Source organism: Vigna umbellata, chromosome 2, assembly GCF_029865625.1.
Source record: "Vigna umbellata cultivar VRB3 chromosome 2, Vumbellata_1.0, whole genome shotgun sequence".
Taxonomy (NCBI): domain Eukaryota; kingdom Viridiplantae; phylum Streptophyta; class Magnoliopsida; order Fabales; family Fabaceae; genus Vigna; species Vigna umbellata.
Window position 1 is genome coordinate 42,432,855 of NC_142166.1, and position 19,992 is coordinate 42,452,846.

The 19,992-nt window shown below is 28.0% G+C and overlaps 2 protein-coding genes across 2 annotated transcripts; both read left to right on the forward strand.

Annotated features, from left to right (window-relative positions):
* Positions 1 to 8,401: 8,401 nt before the first annotated feature.
* LOC124847075 (ethylene-responsive transcription factor RAP2-4-like) lies at positions 8,402 to 10,278 on the forward strand. The gene has a single exon (XM_047324469.2). The coding sequence runs from the start codon at positions 8,930 to 8,932 to the stop codon at positions 9,989 to 9,991; it is 1,062 nt and encodes a 353-aa protein (XP_047180425.2). The 5' UTR covers positions 8,402 to 8,929; the 3' UTR covers positions 9,992 to 10,278.
* A 4,678-nt stretch (positions 10,279 to 14,956) lies between these two features.
* On the forward strand, positions 14,957 to 16,193 carry LOC124847077 (NDR1/HIN1-like protein 13). Its single transcript, XM_047324470.2, has one exon. It carries the CDS (start codon positions 15,146 to 15,148, stop codon positions 15,899 to 15,901), a length of 756 nt encoding a protein of 251 aa, XP_047180426.1. The 5' UTR covers positions 14,957 to 15,145; the 3' UTR covers positions 15,902 to 16,193.
* Positions 16,194 to 19,992: the final 3,799 nt, after the last annotated feature.

A 19,992-nucleotide genomic window follows, 5' to 3' on the forward strand; every position in this document is an offset into this window, starting at 1 on the left:
CTAAGCCACTAACACTCATCCCGAATTCGAATGCGTACAAGCAAATTCTATATTACATATTTAAGAATTTGAAGTAATGTTTTTTTTTAAATAATCATTTTGGCTCGTTAAATATTCTCCATGTTTTGTTTCTTATTTTATTTTTTAAGTAACATTTTTTTAAAATTAATTTTATCAATTTTACTCTTTAAGTGTTTTTTTAAAATTTAATTATTTTTTAATTTAATATTTTTAAAATTAAAATAACTATCCATAATAAAAAATTATCTACAAAAAAAACTATATGTAATAAAATTGTTATAGATAACCAACTTTAGTAAATGAATAATTTAAACGAGAAAAACATAAATAATTGATTAGGAGTGATAATGTATGTTGAACTAGTTCATTTAGGTCTGTTCTGCATTGGTTCGCAAAATACAAATAGAGATTAGTTCATCTTATTTTGAAAATATGAGTTTAATAGTCTGGTTCGTGAACCTATAGGTTAATTTTTTTTTTTAATTTCTTGTTACAAATTAATTTTTTTTAACATATTCATAAGCACAGAATTTTGGAAAGCTGAATAATAAATTGATAATGCAAAATTTCCATGGTATTATTTTCATAATTTCACATGATGAATTAGCCTATCTCGCCACTCCGAGGTCCGTGCAGACTGCAAAACAAATCTATGTGAGGTAGCAGACATGAAATCTCTACCTACCCAATGTTTTTTTACCGGTATGTAGGCTGATCTGCGCGATCTGTTTTGCCCTCCTACGATAACAAATTTTAGTAAATCATTATTTAAGTAAGTTTTGTGGAAATATTTAAGTAAGGTATAATACTACTGATACATTATTGTCTGCCACGCAATGAGTGACTCATACACAATTTTCTTTTCATTATCTTGCACGTAATAATACCTATTTATTTTTTTAGTTATTTTACTTGAATTTTAAAATAAATATACTTTTTTTTTTCAATATACAATATTTTTTACTTATAACAAGGCAAGAATTATTTGCTGGTCTCGGAGTAGACTAACTATAAAAAACAAAATTTAACAAAAATGTGGATTAAACATGATAAACAATCTTGAATGTATAGGTATATCCTCGTAAATCCATGATGATTTTAATAAAGTATATATTTTTTTACTTGTATGATTTGCATTTATAGTTTAATAAGTTAAATTATCTTTTTTCTAAATAAGGTTAGGTTAAGCATTACTATAAACTTTGACATCTTAACTATACAAACATTTTAAAACTCATCAAATATTTGTCATCACATAAAAATTTAATAAAAAAATGAAAAAAAAGATCACACCAAACTCTTCATAAAATTTATACTTCACAAGAATAAACAAACTATACTTATTATAAAAAAATTAAATAAATACATGTAAGTAAAATATTAAATCACCAATATTGTTTTTTATGAATGAAAACTAAATTAATTAACTTATTGGTAGAATGATTTTCTTCACAAAAATATAAAAAACTTTGAATTGCATATGTGTACTGAAATGCAAGCACTAATGTCATCTTCATTTAAGACTCTAAGAAACCACTCGTTAATATAAAAAAACCATGATAGACTAAAGAAAAATCAAAAGAAAAAACACATGACAGATTAAAGAAAAATCACTTTCCAATCAATGTTTCTGAAATCATTTCCTCCAAGCATGCTCCAAAGCATAAATGGTCCCATAAATTTAACATAAATAAAAGTTTGTACCCCTTATAAAGTTGGAAAACTACTCACATGTTCACCCCAACTTCCTCTAAAAATATTAACACACGAAGTGAAATAAGGACAACTCTTAATAGCACCATCAATATTCACCTTAAGTCAATTAGCAAATGGTATTTATTATATTACGTTCATAAATGAAACCATACTACTCTTCCTAGTTTGAATACTAAAAATTTTCATCAGCAAAAGATTAGAGACAATATTACTCGTATATTTATTAGATATATCATTAGATTTATTATTAGATACACAAAAACATTTTAATTTAAAAAATAACATAAGAAAACGCAATTAGATAATAAAATCTGCTATAATTTTCGTTCATCAAATTGTTCAGATAATTACAGTATGATCTCACTTTAATCACTTTAAATAAAAGACAAAAAAAATTTTGATAAATTAAATAACCAAAACCAAAAAAAAAACTACAAATCTTTAAAATTTCCTTCAACCATTCTCATAATTGTGTGACAATAGAATAATTAAAAAACAAATGAAAAAAAAATTCAACCTTATTACTACATGAAAAAACACATAAAACACAAAATCACTTTTTTTTAACTTTTAAATCAATAAATAAACACTATATAATAATTGTTAAACATCTAAAGTTTTAGCTAATAAAACCAAAGCTTAAGTTGACAACTAGTATATTTATACTTAATAGATGACATTCAACTGATAGAAAAATCAAGAATTATGATTGTTAAATAAGTTATTTAATTAAAAACTTTCAAGTAATTTAGTGGAAGATACAAATTTAGTTTTTCTAAAAGAAATTCAATTAATTAAATATATCAGATTTAATTAATTAAAATATGATTTTTTATTAATAATTCAATTATAAAAAACCAAATTAAATTTGATGATGAGAAAAAGGAGAGAAAAGATAAATAAGATAAAACTAAACAATAAAAGTGTTTGATTGTATCGATACAAATGAAAATATATTATAATAATATATTCAAAATTTGTATAATACCGGCGTTGTTGTGATTGATAATCTTATTACTAAAGTCATTTTATGCTGTAAAGAAGCTGTTTTTTTAGTAATAATTGATTATAATATTTATAACTAATATCAATGCCATTATACGTTGTCTTTATCTTTGTATGTGAAAACAAAAAGTAAGACGGGCGTGGAGCGTGCGCATGAAGGTTGAAATCATGGAATTCAAGATTTGATTCCATGAACAGGGGCAGATACTGGCGCCGCATTTCAAGAGTTTGTCTCACCCCTCTTATGCTTCAATCCTAAGCCGTAAACTGCGTCTAAACCTAACCACAGTCAACGTACAAGTTTAACCATGGTTAAACATGCGGCTGCTACTTCATTATGATTAATTATTATTCCACTCCACTAGCCTTTCGGGTTTTTTGTTAATAGTGAGTGAGTGAGATGAAGTGACCCTTTTGTCCTGGAAGTGGGCCCCACCTGTATCGTCAACAATTATTAGTGACCCGTTGTGGGGTCCACTCTTCTACCACCACTCACTTTCCCTTATATGTAACCGTGACGTCATCGTCTCGCAATACATGTACCATGTCAACTTCCCCATCAACCAATGCCTCACTCTACCTAGTGTTTAGGTTTTAATAATATTATTGACAGTCAATTACAAACCAACAACATCTTTTTGGGTGCTCTTCCAATGGGTTCATAACGATCGAACGAGAAGTAAAAAAAAGGTCAGTCGACCGATGATATTTCTTAGGTATTAATCGATCAATAAAAAAAATTATTAAGGTAATTAATAGTAATAAATTTTTGAGAAATTAATGAAAATAATTTTCATTCATTGATGGTTAATGAGTCAGACCTAACGGTAAGCTCATTATAATTTATAAATATTTATCTGGTAAAGAAGACAGGTAACTTCAACTTCAACTGAAACTTAGAGTTCTGATAACTAAATCTTGATTACAAGATTATTACGCAAAGTCACTTAAATGAGTGTCAAAATGTATTTTGCAGACACCCTCCCTCGCAGCTTGGACAAAGAAAAGAGAGTAGACAACATAACTGGATATCGGAACAGACAACTTTAAATATTTTAGATTAGGGTTCTAAATCATGTTGAAAGAGGTGGACGTAACTTTTTTTCTATCTCCATGTTCATTGTTTTCTCTCCCTACATTACTTTCACTTTTTCTAAAAATTTAATAAATTTGTAATCTAATAAACCATTCAGTTATAGCAAAATCGGGTCAAATCCACTCATCATCGCTTTGTAAAAATAATAAAGATAATCAGGTTATTCTAAGAAATCATCGCCTAAAATATACAAGGAAATCTTTTATTTATGATTTTGATGAGTTTTATTTAATGATATAAATATATTACACTAAGAAATATAATACATTGTATAAATAATCTTTTATATCTTAAATAAATTAATTAACATCTTTAATAAAAAAAATTATTACTTTTATATATATATATTAAATTATTTAATTACAGTTAATAATTAAAATTTATTCTTCCCCATAATTGGTGGGTCAAGAAGGAATACAAATATTAACTTACCAACAGGTTTACCTAATGAGTAAAATAATTTGAGCTCTTTATAATTTAAAATCTTGAATTTTGTGTAGAAATGAATTGTTGCGTACAACAAGTTTGTATGATTTCTAAAAACTTAACAAATATACGATACCAATTCATTAGTCTATTTGAGAAATTATACTATTTTCTCATGTTAAAATGTTTCGGATATAACTAATTAACTCAAGATATATAATTTAAATGATCAATACTTACACAAACATACAATATCACATACATCAAACTAAACTTTTGTGCTCAAAATTTAACAACTCATAAATATTAATAATTCATTAACATTCAACAAGTTTTCTCTATCAAATATGGAAAAATCATAACACTTTTACAACCAATTCATCTAAAATGAAGTATTAATAGAAAACAAATTAGTTCTTCTTAGCTATACTAAGCCTCTTGGTTCTATTAGAAATCTAAAGTCCTTCCTATCCATACAAAATTCAAATTAACAATCTGAATACGTTCTTACAATCCTAGACAGATAAAGATTATCGAATCCAATAATACTTACATTCAAATATCACTTAAACCATGCTTACTAACCTTTCAAAAATTGAAAAAAATTCTCTAACTTTCAAAAATATTAATTTTCAAAAATATTATTAAGATGATAATAAACTTAACACTAAGTGAGAAGAAGAGAAAATAATTTTAAAAAAATATTTATCTTTATAGAATAAAACTTGTTTAAATAATTTTTTAATTTTAAACTCTGTATTTTAATAATAAATTATTCAAATTTTATTTATAAAAAATCACCTCTATTCTTACCTATTTTAAGAAAAAGTTTAGAATAATGATTGATTTATATTTTTTATATTAATCATTCTATATGTTTAATGGTGTATACTCTTTTCTAGGACATTGAAGAAGTTGTGGACTGTATGTCAGGATAAGAGTGAAAGTTTAGTTAAAGAACCAATTTAGTATTTTTTTTTAACTTTTACCCTTTTTATCCATCCAAATGTTAATTTGTTTTCTTTTTTGCAGAATTGTATTTGTTGTGAGTATACAATTTAATTTCATATATTGGGAATGTGTTGATAAAAAAATAAACCAAATAATTTATTTGATTAACTTATAAATTATTTTGACTATCATAAGGTTCTCTAATAGCGTAAATTTTCTAGTTAACTTCTAATTTTTAATTTATAGCTTATTTAATTTTTTCATTATTATATTTTACATTTTAATAATTTATTTTAATTTATTTTACTTGTTAGTATTTATTTAAATTCTCTATTGATAATTAGGTATTACAACATTTTTAGCATTTGTTAGATTTTTTTTAATTTTCGTATGTAGTTCAAATTAAAGAAAAGGTATTGTAAATTGAAGTGTTTAATTACATGATGCTATATGGAAAGTATATACAATGAAAATTATAAAAAAAGATTAATATAATAGTTGTTTAAATTGAAAAGCAAAAAAAATGGAATAAATAAAAAATAAATTGAATTAATACTAATCAATACCAATTTATTTAAATAAAATTGATCATTCAAATAAATAATATGAATACAAATTTAAATAATAAATAAGAGTGTTAAAAAAATTAATTATTTAAGGAAGAATGTAAATTATGATACCATAATAATATAATTTTACCTACAAATTTATATAATTATATAATCGTGTATCATTTTCCATTTATCAATACCAAATATTTATCAAATAACTATCCACTAAATTACAAGTTTATCAACTAATTTATTAATCAGTGTTTCCAAAGAAACTTATATTGTTATCACTTTTGGATTTTTGTTTAAACTATTTGTCATGGTGTTATATTAAGTATGAGTTGAAGAATTATTGATTTCTTTGCATTGTATGGAGTGTGTGGCTATTAAAAGCTTACAACTTACAAATTCAATATATTAATTAGGTGGGGCCACATTATTATAAAGAGAAATAAATAACGATTAATGTAGTATAATGGGTAAGTCAGTCATTCGGATATAATAAAATAATTATTAGTAATATAAGTTTGATACGTATTTAATAATGTTTTAATTTACTATTTTTTTTCGTCTGTTTCAATATGTATTTAGTGTTTCTTAACCAGTGCTTATGGCACAATTAACCGGATGCGCTATCTTTAAATTTAAACATGATTTTTAAGTACATATACACATTATAGAATGATCTTTTTTAACTGAATCAATTAATTTTAATTATAATTGAACTAAGGAAGTCCAATTTTATTAAAATAACAAAATGTTGTCAATAAATACATTAAACGAAGAATGAAGTAATTATTGAATAATTGACACATTAATTTATGTGAAATATCATTTTAAAAAACAATTACTGTTAATATTATGTATGTTATAAAATAAAAATATCACTTTGTTTTCGAAGGTAGGAAGTAGGGAAAGCACTCCAATTTATCTCGACTGTTTTAAATTATCTACCAATATAAAGTTTCTTATTAATTTTTAAATATTCGTGACTTTATAGTTAAAATGATAATACATGCTTTTATTATTTTTATGTCTGAAAAATATTAACACCACCCTCGTTAAAACATGGATTAAAAAATAAACACTACAATTAATAATATTATTAATACCCTTTAAATAATATTTTAATGCATGCAAAAATTTATTTTTATAAAAAAGTATATTTGTTTCTATATAAGGTGGCGATGAGTAGCCTTTATATTTTGCTATGATTTTGAGTATTGATTTCTCAGATTTATTAGTTCTTGAAGTCGATAGTAGATTTGAAGTGAACTTACATAAAATACTCTGATATTCAAGTAAACGAGTGTTTCAAGCGGTTATGTTCAAATTAGATTATTGGTTAAAAACATATCTATGTATCTATATTTATAAATCTCACCACAACAACTAAATTGAACTTGTTAATTATCTATTAATAGTTATCATTGTTTTCTTTATTGTCTATCAATAAGTGTTATTCTTAATTAATCATTTTTTAATTACTTTAACGATTGCCTCTACCGATTGGTTTACTATTCCTGTTCCTATCCTAAGATGTTTGGTTTATTTACTACGCGTCCGAACATACATTACAATATTATTTTAAATATGTTTGAAATAGTAATTAATAAAATCATGTATATTTTCACAGTGAAATATATATATATTTTTATAAAATATTTGATCAGAAGGGTTGAATTGTGGCAATATTTAATGTATGAATAATAATTGAAATTGCGTGAGAAGAGAAGATAACGGGCATGTTTGGTGGGTAGGCTTACCCCGTTATTCGATTCCGTGCGTCTAGACTCTTCACTCTCGAGTTTGGGTTCATCAGAAACAGTACTGTGACCTAATTCTTGTCCTGGTGAATTACTAAGTACTGGAGAACAACTTTCCAGTCTGATCTATTATTGAACAAAATAATAAAACTATGCAATGCTTGCGTACATAAGTTGGTTCAATTCTTGATTAAACAACCCAATACAAACTAAAACTAATATTAGATTAAATTAAACGACCATCCATTATCTTGGCCATAAGCAAAAGATAAAAGAAACCGCTCCCCACTTCTGAATTGGAACACTGACTCCATCCTCATAATCTATATATTATCTTCTTCTCATTTCTCATTACTTATTTCAATACTCACTTAAACAATTATTTTCTTTAAGCTCCAACTGATAGTGATTTTCATAAAACTACTAATATATGCAGCGGTTCATACTTCCAAGCTAATTAAACTAAATGGAATAGATAAGTAAGCGTACCATGGAGGCAATAGAAAAAAAATTAAGAGAAAGAGAAGGATGCCATCGGAATTTAGAATTCAAAAACTATTGAGGATAAGTAGTTGGACTGAACGCGCACTAAATACGGTCAACACGCTTACAGACAAGACCAAAGAAAATGACAACGTAAAAGAGACCGACACCTGACGGTTTCGAGCGGGCACGTGTCCTTAACAAGGTCCAGGGGGACGCGTGTTGTCATCTGATTGGATAGTTCCATAATCAATTCGGGCGGGTCTTACGTCATGGCCTGCAATTTGCTGAAACTAACCAGTGGTTACGACAGCGATAATTAGGGGATTGATTAAGAGATTAAGAATAGTAATCAGGGTGATAGGGGGCTATATAATGGAAAGAGAGGTGTAAGGCAGAACCAAGAGTGACGAGAGGCCTTCACAGATATTTTTTTCTCTTTCTCCGTTTTCTTCAAAGCTTTCAGTTTTCTGTGGTTGATCTTCTTCTCCTTCTCCCCCCTCTCTGCAACACCCCGCTTCTCTGAATCCCTTTCTGTTAATCATCTGTCTTTCAAACTAAGATTTTTGGGTTTGTCTTTTAACTCACCAAGAAGCAAACTTAGAAGTATTTCTCGAAAGCCAGGTGTTTTCAGAAACGAGATCCAGGTTTTAGTGTCAAAATTCGCTAGTAAAATTTTGATCCCCTCCCCCATTTTTTTTCCCTTTGAAACTAGCCAAGAGGGTTATTTTTGATCCCTCGAAGTTTAATCTTATATTAAGACCACAGGATCAAGGAGGTTGTCTATTTGAAATCTCCTTCATCCTTTCTTTGTAGAAAAAAGTTTTTTTAGTTTTATCTTTGTTTTTTAGATCCGGTGTTTTAATTAACCAGTTGTTCTTCAGTTTTAGAAAGACGCAGGTTGAATTGATCTGATGGCAGCTATGATGGGTTTTTACAGCAGCACAGAGTTTCAGCTTCCCTCAGATCCGTTCAGGGGTGAACTAATGGAACTTCTTGAACCTTTTATGAAGAGTCCTTCCTCAACCCCTTCCTTTTCTTCCTCACCTTCAAACTCCTCTTTTCCTTCTACTTCTTACTCTCCTTCTCCCATCTACTTCCCCTCTTCACCCTCCTTCCCTGTTATGTACTCAAACAACTGCTCAGCATCGATGACCCATGCATTTGCCGACGGGTTATCCCTATCCAACACCCAAAACATCATAGGCTTCGCGCATGGACAACCAACGTCTCTTCTCGGCCTCAACCACCTAACCCCCTCTCAGATATCTCAGATCCAGGCTCAAATCCAGACCCAGAGCCAGCAGCAGCAGAATCCCAACACCCTCAACTTCCTCGGGACCAAGCCCATCCCCATGAAGCACGTGGGCATGCCTCTGAAGCCCACGAAGCTTTATCGAGGGGTGCGGCAGAGGCACTGGGGGAAGTGGGTGGCTGAGATCAGACTCCCCAAGAATCGGACAAGGCTCTGGCTGGGAACGTTCGACACCGCCGAGGAAGCCGCTCTGGCGTACGACAAGGCCGCGTACAAACTCCGAGGTGACTTCGCCAGGCTTAACTTCCCAAACCTCCGTCACCAGGGTTCCTCGGTGGGCGGAGGCTTCGGGGAGTACAAGCCGCTCCATTCCTCCGTTGACGCGAAGCTTCAGGCCATATGCGAAGGCCTGGCTGAGATGCAGAAACAGGGGAAGACCGAAAAGCCTCAGGGTTCGTCGAAGAGGTCACGGTCCAAAGTGGCTCCTCCGCCAGAGAAGGGTGATTCTGAGAAGGGTTCGGACGACAACACCAGCAACAAGTGTTGCAAGGTGGAAGCTTCCTCGTCTCCTGTTACGACGGAGAGCGAGGGGTCTGAAGGTTCTTCGCCTCTCTCGGATCTGACGTTTGCCGACGTGAGCGAGCCTCAGTGGGAAGGTGATTCAGATAGTTTTAATCTCTATAAGTACCCTTCTTATGAGATCGACTGGGATTCTCTGTGACGAAGTGTTCGGAAATCAGAAGACTATGTTATGTATTGAAGGGTATGTATGATGCGTGGTCTAGTCTAGTATATTTGTAGGTGTTAGTGTCTCTTTCAGGTGGCCACTGCAATGGAGTTTTTGGCAATTGCAGGGCTAGTTTTAGTTGAATTACTATTCTGTCAATATCTTGTATAATCTCTTTCCACCTTGGGTCAGCTGAATTTTTTCTTGCTTGACCTGGGAGAATTAGTCCAGTTATGTTTCAAGACTTACTTAATGGAATTATTATATGAATATGTAGCTGAGATGAATCTACTTGCCTTTCAGCTTATCAAATATCTCCACATTATCTATAAAATATGATCGCTATTCATCGACATCCATCCGTTTGAGAGATATACATCCATGCTAATGTCCCCGCCGTCATAAATAGTCTGTAAGGAGGATCACCCCACTGCATTTTTAAGCTCTAGTTTCAAATTTAACATGGCACCAACAATACATAATTAAGGAAAATATTTTTTTAACTTTTTTTTTGATAATTTTTTACGGTGGTAGCATGTGATGGGAAATACCCTTTACTTTATTCTAGAAATATTATCATCATTTTATAAGTACTTTTTCTAGATTTTATAAGGATTTGTTGATCTTTTCTTAAATGATGAAGAACAAAACAAGTTTCATTTATCAAATTCTTTTTTAAAGGGGTAAAAGACTAATATTCCTAAGGTCAGAGTTATAAAGATATTCTTAAATTATTAGTAATTGTATAAGCTTAGTTTCTTTCTCACAGTAATAGATATGAAAATTTAAGTTTGAGCCAACGAATTTTAACAAGTAGATCTTGACATTTCAAATGTGACTTGATATATATTTTATGGAAGGATGTTATTTATAGAAAACTATGAAATTTATACCTATTGAAAATCTCAAAGATATGAAATTCAAACTGAAATTGATATTTGTTAGAAATTATGAAATTTTGATTTTGATATTGCTGACGTTATTGAAAAAGTATATTTTAGTGAATTGTTTGAAGTTTAGATAATTGTTAAAAAAATTGATTGGTTTGGGTTTAAATTTGGTTTTGATTTAAATTTGACAGTCCTCGGGAGATATATTTATTTAAGAGTTTAATGAGAGTGAATGCTATTTTGACTTAATTTAGTAGTCGAAATTTGCATAATTGTAATATTGAATTTAGACAAAAGTTTCAAACATTTTTGAACAAATGATATATTTTTCTTAAACAAAATTATTGTAAAAAATCAATATTTGCTCTCAGTATCATTTTCGTTAAAATATTTTTCTCAAGTAAAGAAGAGTATAAAGTCAACCTTTCTCTCTGATAAATTTTTCCTCAGACGAAACAATTTTCGCTCAAATTATTAAATTTTTCCCAGAGCTATTTTTTTTATTTGTTGTGTGTGTGTGTTTTTTTGTGATGATTTTTCAAGAAAAAATGTGTTAAGATATTTAGATAGGGTATTGAATTTGAGATTTTGTATTAGATATTATGAATTTATATATTAGACTCAAAGAGTAGAAAGTAAGGAGATTCTTATAATAGTTTGCGTTAAAAAATATAATAGTGTTTTGTAGATCATATAAATTTATCTTGTCACAAATGAATTATATTTTTATTATTTAACTTTATTATGGTGGCAAAGGATAATAGCTGCATATCTATGAGTCTAATTTAACACCTTTTTTATGTATATGATATTGATTTTATATGATTTATGACATGATTGATAATCAACCACTCAGGCTTTCTTCTTTTCGATGTATTTGCGGAGATGATCTTGGCAGATGATTTGAATGAATTTGAGGATAATTTTTTAATTATTTTTTGAGTGGATTTATGGATAATTGAGAGTGGATTTGGAAGTAAAGTTTTTGAGAATTAGTGTAGGATTTGATTGATGTGATAGATTTTAAAAATTAATTTAATTGATAAAAATTAAAGATTACCAAAATGCCCCTAGTCATGCAGCTGTAACCGGTTACAACACTCTTGTAACCGATTACGGCTTCTCCAAATCAATTGTGGGTGTATTCAATTGTAATAAAATTATTAGAACAGGGACAATTCAGACTATTTCATCATCATCCCTCCAAATCTCTTCAGATGTGCGGGTGAATGAACAGTGGATGAATCCCGCAAATCACTTCATTTCCATCCGAGTTAATTAACTGAAGCGAACACAAATTTTTTTTGATTCATCGCTTGCAAATTGGCGCAAACAGTGTCATCCGCGGAAGCGAACACAGCCTTAGTATTCGTAAAAAATTTATGAGATGTGTATCCTTAGGAATGTATGGGTAAATATTTGAATTGGCTTATTTAATTTATAAATTACGAAGTATATGATTATATATATTATATATATATATATATAATTTTTTTTAAACACTAATTTATCATGTATGTTTTATGTAGATTCTTTCATTAATACTGTGTTCACTTTTGAGGATTGTACTGTTTAGAAAAAAAATGAAAGACTAATCTGAAAAATGAGTGATGTTCACTTTGGCGAATTTGAAAAGACGAAATAGTGTGGATTTGCGAGATACCATATTTTTGTATCACTCATTCGTATGAGATGATTTGAGGTGAATTAAAGACAATTTTCATGTTTGCCTTTTGTATCATTCTCAAGTTAGGAGAAAAGATCTCCCATCTATACTTTTTCAATTTCCTTTCATTACACAATCAATTAGAATATATATATATATATATATATATATATATATATATATATATATATAATATATTATAAATCAAATAAGATAAATTTATAGGTTAAATATATTTTTAAATTTTAAAATTTAATACAAAACTAAAATCTGTTTTGTCTAATTGGTGTGTGGAAGCTACTTGACATTACAATGGAGTTGTATTGGAAAAATTTGACTCAATCTTATTTCGAAAACAAATCAAATTATAACTTGGTAGTAAATTATTTTACAAAAAATATTAAATTTAAAAAAAAATTCATTTTACTAAATTATAATTTCTTACATTTTTAAAATTATTTTTAATAATTATCGTTAATTTTTTACTCTTTATAAACATTTTTACAATTAAATATAACATTAACAATTATCATTTTATATTACTTTAATAACTAGAGACATTTTGATAATCTTTAATTTCTACAAATTAAACAATTTTTTTTTATTTGTCATATCAATCAAATCCTACATTAATTCTCACAAACTTTACTTCCAAATTCACTCTTACTTATCTTTAAATCCACTTAAATAAATAACAAAAAATTTATCCTCAAATCTTTTTAAATCTATCTACTCAGTCTCCCTCAAATCTTCTCTTCCAAGTGAACAAAGCCTAAGTGTGATGGTCATAATGAGTACGAAAATAAATGATGTTACAAGAAAAAATATCAGCAAAATGGACTCAGGCGATAAAAAAAGTATAAATGTTTGTGTTTTAAAATATATATTTAGAATAGATATTAATAATTTGAAATATATTTAAATTCAGGAAAAAAAGTTGTATGTGTTATTTTAAATAAGAAACGTGAGGTGTTAAACGTGTATAATGTTAGAGTTGTTCGTATAATTAATCCTCTTCCCGAGTGGTTTAGTAAGGCATATTCACCTTTGGCATTTTCTTTCTTACTTTAGAGAATTTATTCCTATGGTAGTTGTAACATCGTGAATCATGGAAATTAATATTAATAGTTAGTTAAATTTATGTTCATTGTGATCCTTTGTTACATGTTAAAGGATTACATATATTTATCACAAAAGCGGAATATATGATTCTATCTTTGTCTTCTTTTCTGGTACAGCTTATCTTTCCTTTTTCACAGATAAATGGTGTGTGGTGCAGAAGCATTGCACAATTAAAACCAGAGATAAGAAGATAGTTAAAAGAGAGTTATGCGAGGATAAAATCTCTTCAAAACAAATAAAACCATACTTTTTGAAATTTTCTTATCATTATTTCTTATATGATCTTTGATCCACATCACATAATAATTATTGAGGTGATTCAGATAACAGACCAATATATATATCACGCAGAATCTCAATATTACATGAAACCTTATAAATGTCACTAGAAAAAAATATTAATTTTTAACTCGTAAAAAATAGTTTTAAAATAAAATCCTGACAGAATTATTAAATATCTAAACCATTTATATTTCAAATATAAATATAAATAATATATATATATATATATATATATATATATATATATATATATAATATGAATAATATGTACAATATACATTTGCTATAAGATATATATAAGGTTTATAATACACAATTAGGTTTAAAGAAAATAAAAAACATTTATATACTTTCCATAACTTTATACTTAATATGTGCAAGTACGGTAGATAAAATAATTTGGAACAAAACAGATCAATTTGATCAATTTCCTTGATCTACAAAAATTTGACTCAAATAGACTTATCCACTACAAGAAAATAGATTGAAAATTCTAATTCGTCTTGTCATAAGATTAGCTAGAGAATTGAAGTTTGACACGCCAATTTTTTAATTTTTTTAATTATTTTAATATATCTTTATTTTTAATTATATATAGATATATATATTAAAAGTATATTATGTATATTTTAAAAGTTTAATTGATTAATTAATATTTCTATAACACCTAGACTAAGATGATAATAAAATAATATTATCTCAGTTGTATCGAAAATATAAATAACTTAAAACTCTGTAACACTTTAATATAAACATAAAATATATTTATTCACTAATGTACAAAAAATAATTTAGGGTTTATGAATATAATGGAGGTGCAGAAAGAAGGACATAATAAAAATTAGGGTGGGTTTATATTGGGCTTTGGTAGGCTGACTCAAGTATTGGGCTTTTATGTTATTTTTGAATAATTGACTAAAGTAGAAGAAAGCTAAAATGATGTAATGGTAAATGGAAGGATGGAGGTTGGTTGAAGTGAAAGGAAGTTGAGCCGTTGAAACTGGAAATGATAACCTAATTTATCTCTGAATCGCACGTTATGGCCTATGGTGCATGAGGGCATAGACTAAGTTCAGTTTGACGTCCCCGTGCAAAGCACCCACCCACCCACCTCCCCAACTCTCTAACAACGTTCCCACTTTCTGCAATTCGGTTTCTTTGTCACCTCCCACCGCTCCTCATATTCTGATGGAGGAGCGGTTGCGGCCTGCGCCGTCGTTGCCACCAGAATCTCCTCCCGACATAAATTATGAGAGTAGCAAACTCCAATCACCAGGCATCGATTTGAATACCTACGTTGTCCGAGTCCCGAAGGATCAAGTCTACCGTTTTCCACCCCCCGAGAATGCTCGCCTGGCGGAGCTGCATCAACCCTGTCCTCCAAAACAGGCGAAAACGTCACGATGCTGCTTGTGTTGCATAGTAGTCTCCGTTGTCTTCTTGGTCCTTCTGATTGTTCTGGGAGGCGTTTTAGGTGGACTTTTTTCCATGTTACTCTCACCAAAAGACCCTAAGTTTTCGGTGGAAAGCTTTACGGTGGCAGAGACCAAAGACAAATACAGCATGAGTTTAAGAGTCCACAATTCAAATGCAGACCTGGGCATTTCTTTTAAAAATAATAGCAGTGTGAGCCTCTCTTTAGATGGGAAACAGATTGCCAAAGGAGACTACACAGGTATGCATCTAGACCCTCTTGATACGACATCGTTTGGCGTTGCTTTGAAAGGATCAAAAACTCCTAAGAAGGTGGAGGAAAGCGTTAATAATACCAAAAAGAAGGTGGCTGTTACATTCTCCTTAGCCGTTCGCTCTCGAGCACGAATGAAAATGGGGTTGTTGAGCAGTGGGACAATGACATTCGACGTTTCCTGCATGTTCAAGTTAGATACGTTGGCAAATTCCACTCGCATTCTCTCTCAACAATGCCAAACTAAACGAAACTAGGTAGCTCCCGCACCTGAGTAGATCATCCAGGTCTTTTCCTTCTCAAACTTTTTTCTTTTCGTTTATCAATACATGGCCCTGTCGCCCCAGGACTATGTGCATAACTTCTAAATACTTATTATTCTTCATGCATATATTCATAGCATATTCTTCTATATCAGTAAATCTCATTTTAAAACTTTTAAATGTTTATTTGTGTAAGTTAGGATATGCCAGATGGGCCTAAACCTTGTATTGGGGGATCTCTTTAGACTAACGATAATGGGCCTTAATGTATGTATAAGAGACTCCAACATGGCATTTAGGTAATTTCAAACGTTGTTGTATTGGGCCACTACCCAATTGTTCAAGTAATTATATATGTTTAAGTAAATAGAACCTTATACAATTATGCTCGCATAGACCGTTTTTTTTATCTTCTTTCAGTGTTAATTTTATTTAGATAATAAAACATAATTTAAGTTAGTAAAAGCAAATATTGTGTTAAAGAGATCAATATATGATAATGTTGAGATTAAACTTCACCAAATCTAACTATCTTCTATCTCTATCAGTTATAAATCAATTCTAATATATTATGGTAGCGTATTGATAATTATCATTAATAATTCGCTTTTTCAATAGTTAAATTTTAATTTTTATTATTAAATATACATGCCTTCAAAATTTAGTAAAAGAACTTACTTTAATACTATAAAAACCTTAATAAGTTAATCCTATTTCTAGTTATCTAACTTACTAAGTGATCCAATCCGTACGAGGATATGTAACCAGTTGAATTTATTGAAGATTTCTCTTTTCCATGCATATGTCACGATTGCAATGGTGTTTTCTCAATTTTCACCTTAAAGTACATTTCTTTTTTGTTTAAATATATATATATATATATATATATATATATATATATGCTATAATTTCCAAAATAGAAAAAGTAATTTGAACAAATACCAAACATTAAATTTACTAATAGTATCTTGAAACCTAAGTTTTTCTAAATTCTTTACTATTATAGATTTTACTTTTTTTTTTCAAATTTGTTACCTGTTCGTTTTATTCGTTAAGTGAAATAAATTCTTCAAACAAATTTACTCTAGTATTTCGTCGAAGTTTCTTTCCTTTAAATTTATTAAGCTAAATTAATTTCCTTAGCAAATTTTCGACAGGAAATATATTTAGTTTAATTCTTTATCTTCTTTGGTCAAAATAGATTCCTTTAACAAAATTTTCTACATAGGCTTGTTTCCTACAACTTAATTATTCATTTTTCATGAAATTTTCTTTTTTATATTTTCAATGATTTTCTTATAAATATAATAATTAAATTAATGTATCAAACTACTTTGTTTAAAAAAATAGTTAATTTTACTTATTTATTTACAAAACCTAAAATGACATGAAACATATGGAACTTCAAAATAAGAAATTTAATTAAATTATTATAAAAATATATAATTTAACAAGTTAAATTGGCCATCATACTACATCAATATATTTAACAAAATATATAGATCCCTTAGTTTTTTTTTTAATATGGTGAATGATTACGACTTTTATGTTTTATCTTGAAATACTCTAATATTAATTTCTTTTATTGTTGACTTAATTATTACTTTCATTTTTATTTTCGTTGAGTATATTCAATATTTTTTTTCCATATTTAATAAGGTTTTAATTTTTGTTAATTTTGATTAATTTGATTTTTTTTAAGAACGTATAATAATGAATATATGTGAACACTGTATGACCTATGTTAATTCATAATATTTATTTTTTTAATTTAAAACAATGTTTAAATGTTAAATCAACTATAATTATATTATTGAAATATAATTATTAGATTTATTTTTTTGTTTTTTCTACATGTAAAATTATTTAAAATTAATAAAAAATTCTTCTAATTTTAAAAGTAAGGTTAGACTTCGTGAAAAAATATTGGATTAGAATTAGTTTAAAATTAGAAGACAAATTATTCATGTCACAAAAACCAATCAAAATAAGAAATATACATATTAAATTCAAAACAAAGCTATAACAACATGTGGTATGAAAATTGATATGTGTCATTGATATATAAATATACAAATATGACTTGACATAGGAACAAGATTTTTAAATAAAAAAATTAAAAATTAAAAATTAAAAATTAAATTTTGAAATGATTTGTGTTATTCATACCGATTTATTAAATATGAAAATTAATTAAATTGATTAAAATCAATGAAAATTAAAACTTTATTAAATATGAAAAAAATCACATTTAATAAACTCGACCAAAATAAAGATTAAAATAATATCTAAATTATATTATTATATTGTTGAAATCTAATATTGTTTTTTTATGGGAGTTATATTGCCTTTATACGGAAAAGTTGATTAATCCGATAAAAAAACATACGAAAATTTACACACGTTAATTTTATGAATATGTAATCCCAAGAATCTTAATTTAATTAAAATTATTTTCTTATAAAATTATTCCATTACGGAAAAGACGAAGAGAAGAATATTATAATATTTAGTTATTTCAACATGTTATTTAAAAATTAAACATTTGCCTTTAAATATCCTTTTTCTTTTTGTGTTTTTTATTCTTAAATGTTATGTTTTTTGTGTGTAAATTCTTGATGTTGATGACCATTATAATAAAAAGAATTATTTTGATGACGTGACATTGTAATTAAGTAATCTTAATGGACGTGACATTATTTACTTTGAGTGCCATTAGTCCCATCATATATTTGCATCATGAATTGAAAGCCAGAACACAAACCATCGATTTGGAATTTGCACAGACAAAAGAGTATTCCTTCAAACAAATTTAAATATAATTTCATATATGAAAACCACACACGTCACTTTGAACACCGACTCTATTTGCCAGAATGGAGGAATCTGAACACAAACATAAAACTTAAATTGAAGAAATATTGAAAAAATAACTTATTTTAAAAGTTCAACTTCCTTTCTTTTATTTTTAATTAAATATAAATATTTTATCATGAATACTATTGCACTATTTTATAGACTAAACAACGGTTAAATAATCATAGTTTAAAATAAGAATAAGTTATATTCTTTTATTGTTAGTTATATATATTGAATTTTATTTATCTTTAATATAGAGTGTATAATAAAAAAATCTTTATTTATTTTAAGTAATCTGTTATAAAATGTAGATAATTATAAGCACTAACACGTTAATAGTTTGGATTTTTTTTAAAAAAATTATGATTAGTTTAAATCACATATTTAAAAGTGTGGATATTTTGAATCATATACTTAAAATTACGAATAATTTAACTTTAAATATTTAAAATCACAATAATAACTAAATTATCATACGGTGCATCAATTATCTTACGATAAAAGTTAGATAGATCAAATTATAACACTTGAAATTTTACGTTTTTAAATAAATTTAAAGAATAACACTATGACTATTAGTTATATATTTTAAGCGTTCAATAATAATTAATATAAATTGTATTACCTCAAAAAATACACAATGTCTAAACGGGATTGCCTTTAACTAACCATCTAGGTCGAAAAACTATGTCAAACCGTTGCTAAATCTTAAGATCATAACTTTTTACTTTAGACAACATTTTTAAGTTGTTATCTAAAATTTTAAAAAAATGGTGCAGTGATTTTCTTTTCTCTTCTCTAATCTATTGGTCCTAAGCCCCCGTGAATCCTGCCAAGTATTTCTCTTAATCTATAAATAGAAGATCTATAAATATGAAATGAAGCAGAAAAATAAATTTTCAAAGTAAAAGTAAAATAAAGTACAACTGTATATATAGATCGTCTAACTCCAACAACACATATAAAGTGCTAAAGTGAATGTCTCCAGTTTCTTCAGTCCACAAGCAAGAAAAGGAGAAACCAAAAGGGGTGTGAGATACATCCAAAAACTCTCTTATTAAGCATTCAGTTGCATATACATACTTGTTATATGGATGAACCACTGGGAAAGGAAATTAAGGTAAAATAAGGTTTCTTAATTATTTTGTTCTTTATGTATGTCTTTACTTATGGCTAATAATTTTTCTCTTTCTAATCAACCCTCACTTAAAGGGTCACACCAGAAC

What these genes read in the sequence shown, in the direction of transcription:
- LOC124847075 (XM_047324469.2), top strand. Translation starts at nt 8,930, where the DNA reads ATGGCAGCTATGATGGGTTTTTACAGCAGCACAGAGTTTCAGCTTCCC.
- LOC124847077 (XM_047324470.2), top strand. Translation starts at nt 15,146, where the DNA reads ATGGAGGAGCGGTTGCGGCCTGCGCCGTCGTTGCCACCAGAATCTCCT.